General features: G+C 43.1%; 2 protein-coding genes across 2 annotated transcripts; one reads left to right on the plus strand and one right to left on the minus strand.

Annotated features, from left to right (window-relative positions):
* Positions 1-36: 36 nt before the first annotated feature.
* On the plus strand, positions 37-18,920 carry parpbp (PARP1 binding protein). The gene is made up of 11 exons (XM_058065802.2): positions 37-118; positions 602-757; positions 973-1,200; positions 3,228-3,308; positions 3,373-3,543; positions 3,614-3,768; positions 5,976-6,159; positions 7,070-7,251; positions 7,382-7,463; positions 12,322-12,481; positions 14,284-18,920. The coding sequence occupies exons 2-11, from the start codon at positions 608-610 to the stop codon at positions 14,535-14,537; spliced, it is 1,647 nt and encodes a 548-aa protein (XP_057921785.2). The 5' UTR covers positions 37-118; positions 602-607; the 3' UTR covers positions 14,538-18,920.
* On the minus strand, positions 14,668-15,803 carry pmch (pro-melanin-concentrating hormone). The gene is made up of 3 exons (XM_058065867.2): positions 15,465-15,803; positions 14,845-14,959; positions 14,668-14,779 (listed from the first exon to the last, which is right to left on the minus strand). The coding sequence occupies exons 1-3, from the start codon at positions 15,693-15,695 to the stop codon at positions 14,730-14,732; spliced, it is 396 nt and encodes a 131-aa protein (XP_057921850.2). The 5' UTR covers positions 15,696-15,803; the 3' UTR covers positions 14,668-14,729.
* Positions 18,921-20,037: the final 1,117 nt, after the last annotated feature.

Consider the following 20,037-nt stretch of genomic DNA (forward strand, 5'->3'; position numbering starts at 1 on the left):
AAACCGACTTCAGTCTTCTACAAGTTGATTGGCTCGTACATTGTGACGTCATCTAGAATTTAAAATTTCAAAACCGGTTATTCCAGCACGTCGGGGGTGTTTACGAATTAAAGTGCAGGTTGGTGGCATTTTATGAACATTTACTATATACAACATTTATCTGTACAACTATTTAGCTGACTAGCTGATTAAGCTGATGCTTAAGATGTGTGCTTTGAATGTGGACGCTGCCTTAAACCTCAGAAACACAGAAATCGGGGGTGGGTGCATCGATCCAAATAGTCATGCTATCTATACCAGCGGTAGTACTGGGGACAGTTTCAGTAATACTGTATATAATAGTCCCTTTTCTTCAAAAATAAGTTTAATGATATTTCAGCTTAAACCAAATATCCATTGTATTGATACCAACGCTAGTATTACGGACAGATTTGATAACAATGTGAATAAATTCTCTTTTCTTCATTCAAACATACATTTGTTGATATTTTAACTTAAAATCTTGGCCCTCTGTTTTATGGTATCTGCAATACTGGCTCTTTGTATGCCAGAATTTGCAGTGTTCCACAGCCCTGTTATGAATACATTATATCTGTTTCAGGGAATTATGAAGGCTTTTGGTGATGCTTTGACGCAAATGGTGAAGACCTTCAGACAAGAGTGTCCTCGGCTGAAGCAGTCTGAGAGGACCACAGTTCACGGCGCTGACGCCATGCTGATGGTGCTGCAGCTGGCCATGGCTGACGTCAGCAAACAGGTGATTGAACCAATTGAATCCTAAACCGCATACGCAGCGAAGGGCGATGTAAGTATCCCTCTCTGCAAATTGTCATGACTGCAAGCGTCAAGCTGACTGTCATCGCCCTCACAACTGATGACATTACCACACAATTCTGGCATTTGAGGGGCGGAATAAAAAGTGGCCTGATTGATTCCAGACGACAGCTCGCTTTTCTCTCCTTCCCATGACAGCAAAGTGGAGAGTTCAAGGTGGCTCTAAGCGACGTCCTGATGGTGTGGAAACACTTACTGCTGCACAAACTTCACCTGCAGTCCCCTGGGGCCGCCCGCTTGGAGAACTATGATCTCATCCTGGAGGCCTACGAAGGCTTCCTGAAGCGCTCCAACACGGTGGACCTGGTGGACATTCTCTCAGTGTGCAAAGAGCTGAGAGGGGACTCTGAGGAGCTTGTGAGCCCTGTGAGTAGTTCTTCAGATTGATGAGGGTCCAGTGTTTCAACAGGACTGCAATCTATTTGTGGGGTAGGGGTTTGACACAATGGCATTTTTGCCATGATGCATTTGCATGTGTGAAAAAGTGATTGCCCACTTCCTGATTTCTTGTACTTTTGCACATTTATCACTTAAATGTTTCGGATTATCAAACAAATTTAAATATTAGTCAATGACAACACAACTAAACACAAAACATACGTTTTTTAAATTAACTCATTCAATCCCAGCCATTTTATAGTTAGTCAGAATAGTTAATCAATGATGCCACAACGTCAACAACACAAAAAAAATGTTGTTTTACATGAAGGTTACAAAGCCATTTCTAAAGTTTTGGTACTCCAGCAAACCACAGTGAGAGCCATTATCTACAAATGGCCAAAACATGGAAGAGTGGTGAACCTTCCCAGGACTGGCCGGTCAACCAAATTGACCCCAAGAGCCTCTGAGAGGTCACAAAAAAACCCACAACAGCAGGCCTCACTTGCCTCCGTTAAGATCAGTGTTCATGACTCCAGCATAAGAAAGACACTGGGCCAAAACCACTGCTGCACAAAAAGAACATTCAGCTTGTCTCCATTTTGTCTTGATGATCGGATCCTCAAGAGCTTTGGGAAAATGCATGTATTTCAGAAAAAGAACAACATACAAACAGTAAAATATCATTTTTGTTCAGACTAATATTTTAATCTGTTTTATCTAAACATGCAAAAAAGAAAACAGGAAGGGGGCAAACACTTTCTACCACATCACAAATTGTAATGAACACTTTCTGTGGTATAGCAATAAAGTTGAATAGTTGGCACTCTTCTCCGGCAGACCAAGTGCAGACAGTCCCATTATGAGGGTGAACAAGTACAGTAGCAGCAAATCCATTTGTGGTGGTCCGAATTTCCAAATCTACACTGGAATCTTGGTTAGAGTAAATAATTCATGCCAAAGGTCTGACTCTAACCGAAACAGAAATCATGGAAATCCATTTAATCAGTTCCAGCAAGCCGAAACACTTTCATAGTTTTATAATTATAGTTTTAAGTAAACAATGCCAAAGGCATGTAAAAATAAATAAATAAAAAACTTAAATTATGTTAGAAAAGCAGGAAGTGAACAAATGTAACAGTTACTGATTGTAAAAGTACCAGATGGAGGGGTAGGATTTAATAAGCTTTGCTTTTTGGGCATGCTATTGCTTTTGGGCATGTGGAACTGTGAACTGATTATGTGATGCACTCATTTGTAATCTGATGCAGGTTCAAATGAAATTAAACCATTACCATTACCAAATACATATAAATGATGAATGGAAGTGATAAGCTAGCAACTTTTACATCATTGAAGACGTGATGCTTGATGTGCCTGTTCCCAAAGACGTTATGTGGCAGCAAGACACTACATGGACACCACCTTCCTGTTTAGTTAGAGTTATTTCTTCAATTCAATAGTGTCTATTATTTCTGTGATCCAAAATAGATCCAAAGAAAGTCCCAAGTGCCAGCATTATGAGAAAGAAGGTAAAAAAATTGAATTGAATTGCGACAAAACAAAAAAAAAGATGGTCTCCGTGTGGTGTCTCACTGCCACATTGTTTCTTTGGGAACACTCAAAGGTAAACTTAACCTCATTTATATGCATTTTGAATTGCTTCATGCATGTCAAACTACAAGAACATGTTGTTTTTTTTTTTTTGTTGCTGACGACATTCAATAGATGGGCTTCGTGACTGGCTTCCCGTTCCAGTCACCATTTTTTCTTAGCTTGTTTGGTAAAGGTTTTGTGATAAAAATATATTATGAACACAGTTGGACCCAAGCAGTATGTTAATAACACGACAGAACGGGCAAATTTAATGAAACCATGGCACAGTTTTGCCACAGTGTACATGTGTACTGAAAAACACACGGTCCTGGGCAGACGCTAACCGAGGTGTCACTGTAATTGTCACTGAAATTGCATCTTTTAGGATCTAGTTCTGAATCCTTGATTCTTTTTTCAAGGTCCAGCTATTTGAGTTTCTATCGGGGAACAAGGGAGATGGCCCAGCCTCGTCCGTGTCATCAACATCGTGCAGCTCACAGGTACTGCTCATCATCTCCACTCTCTCAAAAAGCACCACTTTGACCTCAGTGCGCCCACAACCAGGTCAAAGCAGCAGTGAGGAGGGTCTTCTACTCCTACCTGAGCTTGCTCATCAACACCAAGAACGACCTGGCCTTGGCGCTCACGCTAGATGTCCCCAGCCGCTCGCTGGGCCGCCAGACCTTCACAGATGTTAAACATGCAGCACAGAACAGCAGCACGTCCCTCTTTTTGGTAAGCATGACGGAAAAACTTTACCCTAGCACGGCAGATTTGACTGGAGGGGCTCTCCTCGCATGGGCAGGCGCTGATGTCTTTCGTGAGGGCAATCCAGCTCGGCGGAAAGGGCTACGCTCCGGCTGAGTCGGACCCGCTGAGGAAACACGTCAAGGGCCTGTCCAGCTTTGTGCAGTTCCTGGACAGCTTGGAGGAGATCCTGGGGGACACGCCTGACCCAAGGTGCGCCATGCACTCGCTTTCCCGCAGCAGTGTGCCATTTAAAGGAATTTTGTCCATCATCCACAATCCTTATGTGAGACATGAAGACAAATCTTTGTCTTTTCTGTGTATTGTAAATATATAAAAAGATACAGCTCGTTACTCTCTGTCAGGGCAGTAACAAGCCTACAAAGGCCGCACCAACAAGGTTTTATGGTCTTGTATACATGCTGTAATATATAGTAACAGGTACATTCATGATAATGGAACCCTAACAGTATTTTGCCACGTTTTGGTCTTTTTATGCATTAGCGGAATTTCCTTCAAAGGGCGCATTGATTTCACATTGTAATTGATTGTGTGGTCCAGCTAGTCGCTAGCCAGCTAGTCGCTAGCCAGCTAGTCGCTAGCCAGCTAGTCGCTAGCCAGCTAGTCGCTAGCCAGCTAGTCGCTAGCCAACTAGTCGCTAGCCAACTAGTCGCTAGCTAGCCAGTGTCAATATGTGAGTAAGATGGGCAAAATTCCCCCAAATTTGCAGTTTTCCTTTTTAAATTTAAATGTTATTGTTTAAGATGTTGTTTAATTAATGCAATCGCTCCTCTCACAAGAAATAGACACCTTTTGTGATCAAACTAAAATGCAAAGAATAATCCAAAAGTCAAAAGCCATGGCATTTTAGCTAGCCAGCTAGTCGCTAGCCGTGGCGACAACGATGTACGTAATAACGATGTGTTACTCAGTTAATGCGATCACTCCTCTTGCTAATAATGTCTGGCGCATTTCCTGACAGGATATCTTTGAGTCATTATTTCTAACGTCAAAACTCAATCCACAGTCAGTGACTTATCACAATATTGTCATGAAGACATGTTGTAAAAGTGATCGCTCCTCTCGCAAGTAATAACTCACACATTTCATCATAAAAAAATATGTAATATGTAATGTTTAAGTCAAAACCCACCGCAATCTCACCTATCCACGACTACCTTTTTTGTTTGCGTAATAATGACGTGCCATTTAATGCAATTGCTCCTCTCACAACTAATGATAACTGATGGGACTAAAAAAGTGTCAAACCTCAGTACACGGTCACTGACTTGTGACGATATTGGTGTGTGTCATAAAGACGTGTTCTAAAAGCAATCGATCCTCTCGCAAGTAGTAACTGACACATTTCATCATAAAAAAATCAAGTACTCAAATAATCTAGAAGTCAAAACCCATGGCACTTGCTCATCCACGACTACCTTTTGTGTGCGTAATATTGACGTTGTTTAATGCGATTGCTCCTCTCGCAATTAAGTGAGATGCATTTCATGATTAAAATGACAAAAATACTACGTATAATCCAAAACCGTGACAACATTGGTGTGCGTAACATGTTTTTAATGAATGCAATTGCTCCTCTTGCTAGTAACATACACACTTCATAATAGAAATACATACATAAATACAGTCAAAATAATCCAGAAGTCAAGCCCCAGAGCATGCTGGCCCGCCTATAACTAGCTTAGTGTGCATAATGATGACGTGTTGTTTAAGTGATATGATCGCTCCTCTCGCAAGTAATTGCAGTTGCCACCTTACACAATAGAAATAATCAGGATAAGACAATCAGGGAAATTCCAGTAAAATATGTGTAAAAATGGAATGAAAGGCTTCTGGTGCTTTATGGGTGGGCGCTGCTGCTAATGCTAACGACTCATGTCCGCAGCGGCCGAGATAATACATCAAAGGCCGCGTTTGGCGTCGGACTGCGATGTAAATCTCACGCAGCTCCACACATCATCCCAACAGACAGCTTTGGCCGTGCAGCGAGGCTGGCACCACAACACAAGTGCTTATCAGGAATGATTTAGTCGCTGGGTCAGGTGAGGTCGCCCCCGCCCAGGCGAGGCAGAACAACACGTCGGGGCTCTAGGTTCACGAGGCACGGATGAACTCGGGCCCGACCATCAGCAGTCTGCTCTCAAGGGAGGGCTGTGTTTCCTCGTGCAAACACCCTCCGCTACGGGGCCCCATGTTCAGTTTTCCCACAAAATTCCCTGACTGCTCAATCCTGCCAGGGCTGGACCTTGTCTAACAGGACTAGTATCTTCTGGAAAGTTACGCCATCATCTTTTCGATGCCACCATGCAGCCCAGTTTCACTCGTACACGAACCAAACTGGGACATTTAAGGCTATGAGATGTAAAAAATTAATCCACGCGAACTTTATCTCCTCGTAGTGTGTGTGGGTCCAAGGTGGTGTTGGCCATCCGTGCGGTGCTGGTCAAGGGATGCTCAGACGAGGACGCAGTGATGGCTGCAGCTGAGGAAACAGCGGCCGAGCTGAAGGACCGGATCTGCCAGCTGAATCGGATCCAGAAAGAGACCTCGCTAGCAGGCGGGACAGGGATCAGCCCTGCCAGGGTAAAGTAGTGCCATCCAGTCCTGAGTTGAGGGGGATTACGTGTAGTATTCAACGCTGGTCAACAGGCTTTTATTGGTTGGAATGATCGCAAAATGATCCCTAACATGGGCTATGCCAAGCTTAAACTCAACTCTGAACCCCCGACATCACTTCCTGTCGCCTCACACTGGAACACATTTCCAGCAACACACACAAGCATTATTTAACACATGTCTTATTTATGTCTTATGTCTATTTTCTCTTATTATGTCTATTATATTGGGTGATAGGAGTGCAAACTTGACTCTAGGGGTGTTATGTTATTTCATGTCGGGAGGGCTCTGATATTAAATTGTATTTAGGTGGTATGCAGGCTGCTCTTTTACTGCCAAAATAGTCCATTTATAAAGGAGTCTCACCTGTGGAATCAGTTCACTGTGATAAACACGTTTTTTTTTAGCCTTTTTGCTAACTACACCATGCATTCAAGGGTGCACACATTTTTTTGCCCCCCACCCCTTCTGAAATTAGTTTTTGTTTCCCACAGAAAACAAAAATGTTATATTTTTGTCTGTGCTTTGCTGATTTATTTCCTCCACTTTGGAGATGTTGAACTTTGTTTTCAGTTTTCAAGTTGCAGAAGTTTGTTTGGCTAACCTTAGCACAAGCTTAGACAGCTTAGACAAAACCTGTCACAAGGTGAACACAAATTAATATATTAGACCAGGCTATGCCGTGACTCCCATTCCATGTGTTCATATATCATCTTACAATATTCATTAGTGGTGAGTAGTTGTACATTTTATACTCCAATAAAAAATACTTATTTTTTATGGCCGTATCAATTACTGGCAAGATCTACCGTTCTCATAAAATGTCTTGAAGGCTGACAGGTCCGCGTTCTCCAGACTAACCGAAGCTGTCTCGCAGCCCAAAGCGTACGCTGTCAATCATGCCACGGCATACGGAGGCCGCGACACGGTGAAGCTGCTGATGGCGCTGCTGGACGAGGAAGCGCTGGCGCCGCCCTGCGCCAACAAAGCCGAGCTGCTGTCCGAAGACCAGCCCGTCCTCAACGGAATCGAAGGGACGTGTGTCCTCACCTTGTACAGGTCCGCAACCCCTTCTGACTCAACCAACCACAAACCAAACCGCTTTGTGGACCCTGAGCAACTCCAACGTCGAAACCAAATCACCAATTAAATGATGTCATGCTCTTAAAAATAGTTCTCTCCTCTTCAGATCCCCCGAAGTGTCTACTGGATCTTCACCAGAGCCCCTCAAGAACCGAGTTCAGAGCCGCCTGGACCTGCTCAAATCCAAGGTAGGGTCCAACGGGGCCCCCTACCTCAAAACCTGAGCCGTCCTTCCATCAAATTGAATCAAACTGAAAATGATGTCTTTACGTCCCCACTCCTATTTATTTTGCTTTTAGTCGATGGTTTGCACAGCTGCGCCGTAAAAGTAGCGACTGGCGAGGGAGGGTGGTGGAGTGGGGGAGGGGGTGGGGGGATACCGTTGCCCCGTGGGTTTGCCTACAGCACAAAATCACCTGCTGAGGATCCGATATCAAATACTTTGCTTCCCCTCGGCCCACGTCATTGCTGCTGGCAGCCTAGATCGCGTAGCTGCTAACGAAACGTTCTCTGCGCTGTGTGGGGATTGTCGTCATGACTTGACTTTATTTTTTGTTAAAAAAAACAAACAAACACAGAAAAGATTAGTCAGCAGATTTGGTGTGGCTGACAATGCTAAAGACAAGGCGGCCTCTAGTCTTGGTTGGATCGGCTAGCTTTGGGGGGAAAAATAGATGCACTGGGAAAATGTGGCTATACTGAAGCACAGAAAAAGTCTTTAGACCTTGTACTATTGATATTTTGGTGTCTCACTCAACTTACATTTTCTTTTATTATTTTGAAACCAACCATTACTGCATAACCTTTCAAAGTAATCGCAATCTCGGAAACCTGGCTGAAAGAGGATAAAGGCACGGACTTTTATTTGGAAGGTTATGAGATGACCTGCATCAACAGGAACAACACAAGGGGAGGAGGAGTCGCCCTGTATGTGGACAAACAACTACATTACAAAGTGGTAAAGAATATGTCAGTTGCTATTGACAATATCCTAGAATGCATAACAATTGAAATCTGTAAAGAACAAAGCAAAAACGTGTGCATAAGTTGATTATACCGAACGCCACACTCAAGGATAGAAATGTTTGAACATTGGATCAAAACAACCAAGATAACAATCAAAAAACAATTTTCATATGTGGAGACTTCAATATTGATCTGCTGAATCCACACAAGAACTAGGTAATTGACGATTTTATAGATACAATGTACAGCTTAAGTTTGTTACCCAAAATCACCAGACCAAATAGAATAACATACCATTGTGCCACTCTAATTGACAATATATTCACTAATGACTTTGATAACAAAACCACTCGTGGCCTGCTAATCAAAGACATCAGTGATCATCTTCCAGTGTTCACAATTTACAACCATTGTTACAACAACAGACCAATGGAAGCTACAAAGACTGTCCAAAGACTATGTTCAGAGGACAGAGTCAAAGCTTTCAAGAAGGATCTAGAAGAACATTCTAAATAGTATTATGAGGAAAAGTAACAAGACAGACTACCCTAATTATTTCATGGTGGGAAACACCTATAATGATGATATGGATGAGACAGTTGAAAAGTTCAATAACTACTTTGTCAATATTGGTCCCAATCTAGAAGAAGGGATTCTGAAACAAGGACAAGCGAGGAAAGGAATGAAACAATAGAAAGGTATCCTAATTCTGACAGATGTTTCTGACAGATGTAACAAAAAAGGAAATCATCGACATTGTCAAAAACTGTAAAGCAAAAACATCAACTGATTGTAATGGAATCGAAATGGACACTATAAAAACAGTAGTCAAGGAGATCGTAGAACCGCTGATGTACATCAGTAATTTATTTATCAGACCGGAAGATTTCCCCAAGAAATCAAAACCATTACCATAACTTTAAAAAATGACCAAAGCAAAGGTGCATTGTAGTATTTGATCTCTGACTTCGACCAGTTTGCATACTTTGCATCCGATTATCAGTCAACATCAATAGATGCCTCGCAGGAGGAGAACTTCGGCCACTTCCTTTTGGAGCAGCTACACACGATAATGGAAAGCTTTCTAGATCTTCCAGAATCTGCACCTGAGGTGTAATCCCTTTTTGATTGACAGTGAAATTGGCGATCTTAAAGTATAAAGTTTTTCAAAATAAAGTTCCGAACTGATAGGGAGACTTTACCGATCCCCAGCAACTTTGTCTTTGTTAAAAACAAGGAGCATTATGTTTTGACTCTCTTGCCACTCTCCGGTTTTTTCTTCCAACAAGCATCGGCAGCTTCTCGATCACTGGTCTCGTGCAGCATCTCCATCTGTTAACAAACAGCACCTCATGGCGGATACAAGAATTTACATTTAGATAATTAAATAACCTTCAAAATGGTAAGCTGGACAAACAATATGACCAGCAGCCACAACTTTTTTCCTAAACTTTGAACCTTGCTACAGTGTGAGTGACTAATTTATGGCAAAATTCTAATTCTGGGATATCTTTGCTTCAGAACTACGACTAATGATTTAAATAAGGGGACCTATGATGCTTTTTCCATTTTTCTGACCTATAAATGTAGTTAGAATGTTGTATTCTTGTGTTAAACCATGCCAAAGTTTCAAATGGTGAGCCCTGAAAGAAGTTTGAGATGGCTCAAAACGTTCTGTTTCAGAGGGCGTTACAAAACTGTTTTTTTTTGTGATGTAACAGAGGAGCGGACTTTCTTATATGGGCATGGCAGTAAGCCAAATTAGCTCTCTGCCCCCTGCTTCTCTGTTTATGAGGTAAGCTAAGGAAGAAGTTGCTGGAGCAAGAGAAAAATATTTCATCTGTCAACAGCATACCACACGGGACTGTTTTTGTGAACATGAACGTTAAATATCCGCCAAACTCTTGCTGGAGTCAGAAGCAGCGCACTTTTTCCGAGAAAGGTTGCGGTTGAAAGACTGCAATTTTTACAAATGACAATAATGCTTAATTTAAGTGTTTTTCTGTCTTCTCCTACCTACTGTGGATATTTTATGCCTGAAATTGGTCAAACTCAATTTGATAATGGGGAATAACACTTAAATAACAGCAATGGGAAATTGTGCCTATTGGAGCAAGGTAAAATAGCACTTGATGTTTGACATGTACTACATTGGATATTTTGTTTTACATATTACTCAAAACCAGTCGAGGCCTCGTTCATACATTTCTGTTAAAATGTAGCTGTGGGAGCATAGAAAAGTTCAATATTGTTAAAAATCAACAGGATTCCTGGGCATTTTTGTAGTTGATAAGTAGTTCTGGCGCCACCTGTTGCTTGTGAGCTGCTACAGGTGCAGTGGTTGTGCTAGCGGTACGGGCGGCGTATGTTAAAGACATTCATGTGATGCCGCCAGCAGATGTCTTTTTTGCTCTTCCTGTTTGAGCGGCGCCACGATCCCCCGGCAGCTCACCGCTTCCTGACCCTCGGCGAGCGGAAGCTTTTCCTTTTCGGTGAAGACGCAAAACGAGGTTCAGCGTCCGCGTCTCCCTTTTAACCACGTCGCCCGGTCCAAGAGCTGGATGCGGTGGCCACTCCGATCCTTCTTGAAGGTTTTGATTGATGATGACTTTCTGGTGTGGTTATTCACTCCTCGCCTGCGTCACCTGGAAGGGCTGACACCTGTTCCTATCAGGAATGTCTGGCTTTAGGGATGAGAACCACATGTTTTGGTTGTCTTAGCGTGGGCGAGTTGGATTTGGCTTTTCCTCTCTAAGCCTCAGTTTCCTTTTTATTTGAAGATGTTACCTCCACCAAGGGCAGCGCAGAGGTTATGATTTTGTGTTTGTTCAAAATAAGTTAAAGTTCTGCATAGATTTGGATGAAATTGTCGGGAATGTGGAAGAACTGAAATTCAAAATATTGCCAAAATTCACACTTGCTTCTTCACACCTGCTGCGATTGCTGCCACATTTCTGATTCAAGCCGTTCCAACATCAGCAACTTCAACAAAGTCAGGACATTCATGCTACTAGCTACTGTGAAAAACTTCACACATTTCTTTTTCCGGAACGCAAAAATGCCTTTGATCTAAAAAGTTCTGTTTTCACATTTCTCAACTCATTCTGGACATTTAGCCTTCCCAGTACATTGCGCTATTATGCTAGGTGTTAGCATTTCTAGTATATTAACATGAGCATATTAGCATTTTTATCTATTGTCAGATGTAGACACAAACACTTAAACATTATGCTCTTTGTTAGCATGCTAACATTCGCATAGTAGTATTTTTTCCATATTCAAAGCTAGACAGAAGGATTTAACACGATCATGTTAATGTTAGCATTGCTAGCATGTTAACATTAGCATAGTATAATTTTTATCCATTTTCATAGGTAGACACTAGTATATAAAGATTGTTAATGTGCTAATGTTAGAACAATAGCATTGCTAGCATGCTAACATTAGCTTAGTCGCATTTTTAGCCATTTTCATATGGAGAGACAAACACTTGGCACCATTGCTACATGTTAGCATAGTAGCTCTTTTAACCATTTTTACAGGTAGACGCGCATGCATATTTTTAGTAATATTATGCTACTTTTACCTGTTAACAACTGCTAACAATTAGCAGTTTTGTCCAATTTCATAGCCAGACACTTATCTAAACATTGTTATGCTAGGTGGTAACATGCTAACATTAGCATGTTAGCACTGCTAGCATGCTAACACTAACAATCTAAATATAGAGGAAAATGTGCGTGGGGGGTGTTTGGCGGAGGTCTGCGCTCTGAGTGCTTTTCTAGTTTGGAAATGCTTTTATTTTCATCCCCTATATTAGCTTAGGCTATCTTAGTCTGCTGCGTTTCTCTCCTCCCTGCTTCAGCCCATTGGCCCCAAATCGTGGGATTGGGATAATCCTGAGCAGGCCCAGATCAAGGCTAAGGATTTTTGTGATGCATCGCTCCAAAATGAGACATGGGCATCGTCCTTTTATGTAATCATCAGCTTTGGCTCCTAAAAGTTGATTTGTGGCGCACATCAGGGCTTGGACAAGTAGCGAGGAGACTAACTGTGGTAAACCAAATGGATCTGCTCTAGGTGGGACCCAGGACCATCCGATCCCAGTTCGCCTGCACCTACAGAGACCAAGAACTGCCCCTCAATCGTGTTCTGCACTTCCCCAGTACCAGCCAGGTCCCGACTTGTGTGCATCCTGCGCCCAAACCCAAAACAGTGGCTGTTGAGGTCCTGGTGTCAGGTACGTGTGGTGGTTTCCTCTTCTTCGGTTTTTGGACCGAGACTATCCCACTCATAGCAATACTACATTTGACAGCTTTTGGTTACCGGAAAATCCAAATCCGCGTACACCAAAGGAAAGTTGAGTGAAACACTCAAATGCGATCATAGTGAAGGATAAAGATGTGAGATCTGGATCTGGATAAAATATCACATTATTCCCATAACTTGTATAACTATATTTTATTCTGTTCCTTTAATATTTCAACTTCATGCTACTAAATTGAAGTTTATTTTCACATTTTATACTTGTAAGATTACAGATTTTTCTCAATATTTTCTCTTTAGTCTCCTAAAATTACAGCCGTTTTTTTTAATTTCTGCTGTTTTGTTTTCTCGTATGACTTTACTCCCTTAGTCAAAATTTTCCCCAACCTAATATTCCAAAAATTACCACTTTTTTTATTTGGTTTCTCATATTCCGTCTTTTTAAAACTCTTCTTTTTTTTATGGGCCGATGACGATACCGATTTTTTTCCACCTGCCTTAGCCGATGGCAGATTTAGCTTGAGCCAATATTTGTGGCCGATACTGCTTTTGCTGCCTCAATTTACATGAAAAAATGACAATGATAACAAATATTCCAGGTCTCAACACAGTAGGATTCAGCTTTCTTTAACACACATTTAAACGGCATTATCAACTTTAAAAGGAGTAAATATTCAACCATGTGCAAAACATTTCTGTCTGATTTAGCTTTAGCTTGCATCGATGTGATGACTGCTCCTCCGTAGTGAGACGCACCCCCCCCATTTAATACGATATATAAAACATTTCGCTCATCATTAAACTTCGTGTTGTGCACGCTAAAGACCTCTGATAGCAGACACGGCTGCTCCAATTTGTTCTGTGTGTGTGTACACATATAGTAACATGACAGGCATTTAATCTCAGCCCGGCGGTGGCTGAATGAAACTCTTACAAACACCATGCAACTGAATTGCCAAGGTTAACATTAAAGCGGTGTTGGTAACAGCTGTACATATTAGCCTCCAACTACATCAACAGCTCCCTAATTCCAACGGTAGGCACTTTTAAAGATGAAGCATTCAGCAGCACTTGGCGTTCATGTTCCCTATTTAAAACAGGTGGCAATATTTCAAGTAAGTTTAACTGTTAGAGGCTAATTAAAAGTTGAAAATGTACCCTTGTTGTGATTCACCACTCTTGCAGTGTGGGTGGTGGGAATATCGCGACTGCGCGTGCTGCAGGGTCCTCCGGCAACACTAAGCTGCCCAGCGGATGCCTGTCTGTAAATCATGCGGCGGAAAAATACATCGGCGAACAAACGTGCATATCGACCGATACCGATTCAAGTATAGAACGCAAATATCGGCCCGGTATATCGGCCAGCCGATGTATCGGTTGATGCTTAATTACGCTATTCTCCTAAAATTGACTTTTTGGTGCAGCAAGTCAGCTGGGATAGGCTTAGCATACCCCCGTGACCCTACTGAGGATAAGAAAATGGATGGATGGATGTTTCTCATATTCCGTCAAATACTGTATATCCTTCTCTCATAATATTGTAAAATATTTTTCCTCTTAATTTCATTTTATTTGCTGATATTGTTTCATTTTTGCTGTTTTTTCTTCTTGTTAAATTAAACAGCTGTGGGCTGCAATTGGCCCCCGCCTGCACTTTGGACACCCTTGGTTTAACACATGTAATTGTGGTGTATAATCTTTGAATGATTGTATTTTATGTCGATGTGTTCTGTGTACAGCATGCATACCAGGTTGTCCCCCTTCTGTTCCTCTCAGATAAACCCTTGTCCTCAGAGGGTCACATGGCAACCGGGGTCCTGGCTCCAAAAAGCGGAAACGCCCCCTTGAGCCGAGTCCCGGGCCTGGTCAACACGAAGAAGACCAAGGGCAGCAAGAGGAAGCAGGCGGACGTTGAAAAGATCCGACATGAGGACGAGCCTCCGCAGAAGGCAAAGCAGCGGCCAAGGACGAAGGCAAAGAAGAAGCTGATCGCAGGACAGGCAACGCTAGGCAGCTTCTTCAGGGTCTGATCTCAACCTTGTCTTATTTTAAGTCACAATCTTTCAAGCTTTTTTTGTGACACTTCCTGCCAAAACATTGTCGTCTGCCGTGATTGCTGGACAATTCATATTTGAAAGTCTATTTCACACTGTGAATACGTTTGTTTTGAAGCAAAGTTTTATTTTGTTTTACACACTGGGGTGGCTTTCTGGTGGAGGATTTTATGTCCCCCAACAGGGTCGATACACTCGTCCCACCATGCACCGGAACACTGGGAAAACAAACAGTTTCTTTAAGCATGTGTCATGGTAGGTGTCACGGTAGAAAAACGCTCACCCTCGATGTCCGTGTCCCTGCGGTCCACCTTCATGTTGTCCATGGCAGCGCGGCTCCAGCTGCGCTCCGATGTAGGATTTATGCCCTGAAAGTGTGCTGCTCTTCGCCTGGTGTCCTGCAAAGGCCACACACGTCACTTGTGGATATCCTAGAAGAGGGTTGCAAGGGTGTGCTGGAGCCTATCCTAGCTGACTTGGGGCAGGAGGCGGGGTTCACCCTGGACTGGTGGCCAGCCAGTCGCAGGGCACATGTAGACAAACCACCTTTTATACTCTTGTTAATATCTATGGACAATGAACCCCAAAATTAAATACTATTGAGAAAGCAATCTCTATTTATTTTTACTGTACTGTACAGACTGAACCTGAAACTACCAAAATGGAGAGCAGCGAAGCATACAAGCATATTCAAGAAGTCATACATGTCGGCAGTTCTGCCCTACTATTGGAAGTTTCATATCACTTTCACGCACCCAAGGGTAGAACATGCTAACTCCACACACAGATGCCCAAGCAGAGATTCCAACCCAGGTTTTCCCGATCTGACTGTGTGGCCAACATGCAAGTAAAGGCAAGTAAAGTCCAATAATAGTACTACTACTTCCTGTGAGTGACACTTACAGCCAAAAGAGAAAATTTGGACACCCCATCGTCATCCTTGACATCATCCCACACCATGTTCCTCCTGAAGCCCGCCTCGTCATCCAGAATCAGCGGACCCACCAGGCCATCTCTCTCCACGGTGGTGCCATCCTCCGCTCGTTGACTCTGCGGTGTGGCGGCCAGGCGTCTGCTCAGGCTGGAGAAGAGCAGCAGAGTGAGGAGGACGCAATGGACAGACATGATGGTCATATACCTGCTGGTGCTCGGCACCGTTCTTATAGTCGGGTATGAAAAGAGCACCAAGGGATGTGTCCTCTTCAAGGATGAAGGTCACCACAGAGGTGACAAGCTGAATGGATCTATTTAGGCTCTTTGGACACTTCAAGAAGGGACTGTGATTCCTTCCACCGGGGTCAAAGAGGGCACGGACGGGGGACAGAGGTCGGGAAATTCATTCTGATGCTCAATATGTGCAGACTGAATGAGACACAGCGGGGGACATTGTGGGACACATGTCATGAGGGAGGCTTATTCAAATCCTACAGTCTCAGTTCTGTTTGAGGTTTCTTCCTCTGAGTTTTTCCTTGCCTGCGTCACCAAAGTGCTTGATCGTGTGGGGTACTCGCGGTTTTCTTGACCCCAATCATTGGTGACCCCCATGTGGGTGCACTTCCACCAAAAGCCCCAAGCAAGTCTTTTTGTCTTTAATGATCTAGTCCCATGGACTTTGTGGTCTTTTCACACAGATTGTAATCGTCACCATCATCAATCACACCATCTTTCTACGTAAGGAGTCCTCAGACTTTTCTTCTTTGTCAAGTGTGTCGCAACGGTGCATCACCCCAAGAACAGCCCCGTGGTTTCCTGGAAACAAAGCAGCCGATGAGACCCTCCTCCAAGGAAAATAAGGATGTGACATCATGGTTTCTTAAAGCCTCAGTGAATTTCCATTGTGGACTGACACCAGGTCTGTTTTTTTCCCCTTTCAAACTAACTGCTAATATTATATGTATGCACGTGCCGAGCCTCTCAAGGTACCAGATGAAAGCCTGCGGACAACTTTGTGTGCGTCTATTAAGTCATAAATGGCAGGAGTTTGGGTGCGATTCATCGGAATGACTTTGCAAATGTGCGAGAGTTCCCCTCCAGTGACGAGGTTGGAGCACCAAGGTTACTGAAAAGACAACTGCGTGCTTAGCAGGAGTACTGGAGGAGTGCTGGCAGATTGAGTTTCAAGGGCTCGCTCCAACATGAACACCGCCAGTAGTCAGATCAATGGGAGCGGCCTGCCAGGAGCCTCCCAGGTTCTTGAGGTTATTCAAACATCAGCATGTTTGCCGTGTAATCTCAAATTGGACGCGCAGATTAGAGGAGGATCAAGGAAGAAACCTTGAACTTTTACCACCACACCTAACCCTCCCCAGCTACACCATGTGTCCATTCCAGTTACAACTATCCACCTCTATCCCAACTAGGTACATCTTTCCTACCCATCTACCAATTTGTCCATGCCGACTGGCTATCCGGTCTACACCTAACTATCCCATCCATGGAACCTGACCCATCTATCTGTCTGAGTACCCATCCCTAGCGATCTCTCGATTTCTACGATTCCAACCCCATTCTATTCACTTGACCCATTTTTGTTCATGCCACCAAGCGATCTGTCCATCCCTGTCTATGCATTCATACCGATTAGTGGTGTGTGAGTCATGAACGAGCGGGTCAAAAGAATAAGAACAAGGTCACCGTCCCTAAAATACCCATTCAGTCCGTTCAGTTTTTATTGGCTGGAGAGTCGGTTCACCGTTCCTTTTGCATGGCAGGACTATCGTCGCACCTCACTCTGTGGGTGGGTGGGGTTAGCTGACTGAAAGACAGAGGCCGAGAGATCGACCGACACTCGTCTGCCATTCATTCATGATCGACAGTTGAGTTGGAACAAATGTGAACATGAGTGAACGGACCGACTCGACACGGCTGTCTATGCACAGGGGGAGATCACAGGCCAACGACCAAGTGACCGAAATTAATCTTTGAATGAACCGGAATGATCTGGTTCACTGAAATGAACGGTTTTGTCCACCACTAATACCAATCCCATCCTTTGATCCTGGGCATTTATAAATTTGCTCAGTGGCTGTCCAGCCCTACAGTTTTATACGTACCCCATTCTTCTGCCCTGACCCATCTACCCTTCCATTCATCTATACATACCTGTTGAGCCAACTGTATGGTTCAGCAGGCTCCGGTACCTCTCTATCCCTACCTATCCAATACAACCTGACCTATCTATCCCTTTTTCTACACTAAGTGGCTGTCTATTCCTACCGATCCATACCTACCCAATTCTTCTTTACTGACCCATCTGCCCTTCCATCCATCCATATACATAACTATCTATCTGGCCACCTTTCTATCCCTACCTGTCCATTCAAACCCTGTGTCTTTCTAACCAGACCCGTTTCGAACCGTTTGTCCATGGTAAATTGGTTTCTTCCAAACACTAAGGACCCCATCTTTTAACCCCGATCTACCCATCCCTTCCCTCAGTTTCCCTACCTTGTTGTCTTCATACCTACACTATCTTCCTACCTATCAATCCAGCCCTTCTTTTTTATCTTTCCCTACTTAGATGTTCTCATAACCACCCTATTTAAACCCATCCTTTCCTTTCCCTTCTCACATGCCCTTAACCTACTCTGTCTTTCTACCTTTCAACCCGTCTCTTCCCCTTCGTCCATCCCTGCCTAACATTGTCCATCGAGGGAAATTTGAGTTTGTACCAGTTTGAACCACACCCCAATCTGTTTGCTTTGGCCCTCGCCGCCACCTCTTGGGAAGTATCGCTAACTTTAAAGGCCCGCCTCAGGTTACAGACTGTCGTCAGCAGGCCTGCTCAACGACACTGTGTCAAGACGTGTCTCCATCCAAGGTCACGCTTATTGTGGACGAAAACACTTGATCCAAAATCCCTCAAAGCACCACAGGCGAAAAGACTGCACCACACACACACGTCTGTGATGTTGACAAGTGGTTTATTCAGCAGGAATGGTGAACAATTTGTCAGTATTTTTCATCTTTTTTATTTATTTCTACAGAAGGCAACCGAGCACCGTGAATAACAGCGCCGTCGTCATTGTGGTCATTGTTGTCATCATGCCCGACTTCAGAGAACTTCTCTCTGATTTATCATTTCCAATGAGAGGATGTCCAAATTCTACTTGTATACTTTGAATTATACTACAAAAATCTTTGGCTTGTACTGCGTTTGACTAAAGTTGTTTAAAATACTTACAACTGACATTTCATCCAAAGATCTGCTAACTAAGGTACAGGATTTGATGGGTTAGTGTGTACCTAAAGGGAGACCGTGTCACCTTTAGTGAAGCCAGTGGACGGTTAGCATAGTCCAGCACAATGGCTACGACGCAAGCTTTAAGCTCACCAATGAACACATTCAACAAACTTTTTTTTTTTTAATGGCAGGGACACAGACAGATTCTAATCAGCTTTTACTTTTTGCTTAGAGCTGAGTCAATCCAACCATTTAGCCACTGGCTATTGGTTTGGCTAATGCGCATTACTGTGTGAATGAGCGAGGGAGGAAAATTACACCTTTGGCATTTCACAGAGAGTGTATGGCAAAAATGGTGACAAAAGGTATTTGGGATTTTTATATTTGCCATCTTCCGCCACGTTCAGCATTGAAAAATGGCCAAATGTTCTGCAGTCTCACTATACAGTATTCCAAGTGCGTCTCAACCTATAGTGGAACCTTGGTTAGCATCATTATTTCCTTCGTAACTTGAAACAGATGCCAACCAAATACATTTTTTCCTACAAAGAAAAAAAGTCAAAAATGTCAACACAAACCACAGGGTACATACGGAACTGACTTCCGGTTTTGAGTTGTCAGTTTTGTTAGCAAGCTAACAGGAGGTGCTAGAAATACATTAAAGAAAACTACACTCAGTTGGAATTTAGCCCTTCATCCTTATGTGAAGCATGAACACATTCTCCATTTATTTCCCTTTTCTGTGCATTCTAACAAGAGAAAACGAGTTAGCATAAGTCAGCTAACATGGCATTTCATGGGAGGGAACCCATTTTGACAATAAACCCCTAAACCTAACTGACCAGTATATTAACCAACTACAGTATTTGACATGATTTTAATCCGCCAACACAAAGCTTTATAGCCGAAATAGGTGCCTCCCATGCCGTGCAATGTTAGCTGGCTTATGCTAACTTGTTTTCACTTGTTAGAAGATACAAAAAAAGGGGGGGGGGGGGGATATGTGTGTTCATTTTTCACATAAGGATTGTGGATGATGGGCAAAATTCCAACTGCATTTGTGTCACACAGTCTCCTGTTAGCATAGCTAGCAAAATCTTAGCTTGCTAACAAAATGACAGCCTGGAACAGGAAGTCAGCTTTGTCACCGGTGGTTTCTGTTAACATTTTTTGGCATTCCGGAACAGATTCAGTGGGGTTGCATGATTTCTTTTTCGAACGCACAGAAAAGACCAAAAAATGTGTTCATGTTTCACTCAGGATTGTAGATGATGGACAAAATTCCCCCACCCA

The sequence above is a fragment of the Doryrhamphus excisus genome, linkage group LG2 (assembly GCF_037039965.1).
Source record: "Doryrhamphus excisus strain RoL-2023G ecotype Guam linkage group LG2, RoL_Dexc_Guam_v1.1, whole genome shotgun sequence".
Taxonomy (NCBI): domain Eukaryota; kingdom Metazoa; phylum Chordata; class Actinopteri; order Syngnathiformes; family Syngnathidae; genus Doryrhamphus; species Doryrhamphus excisus.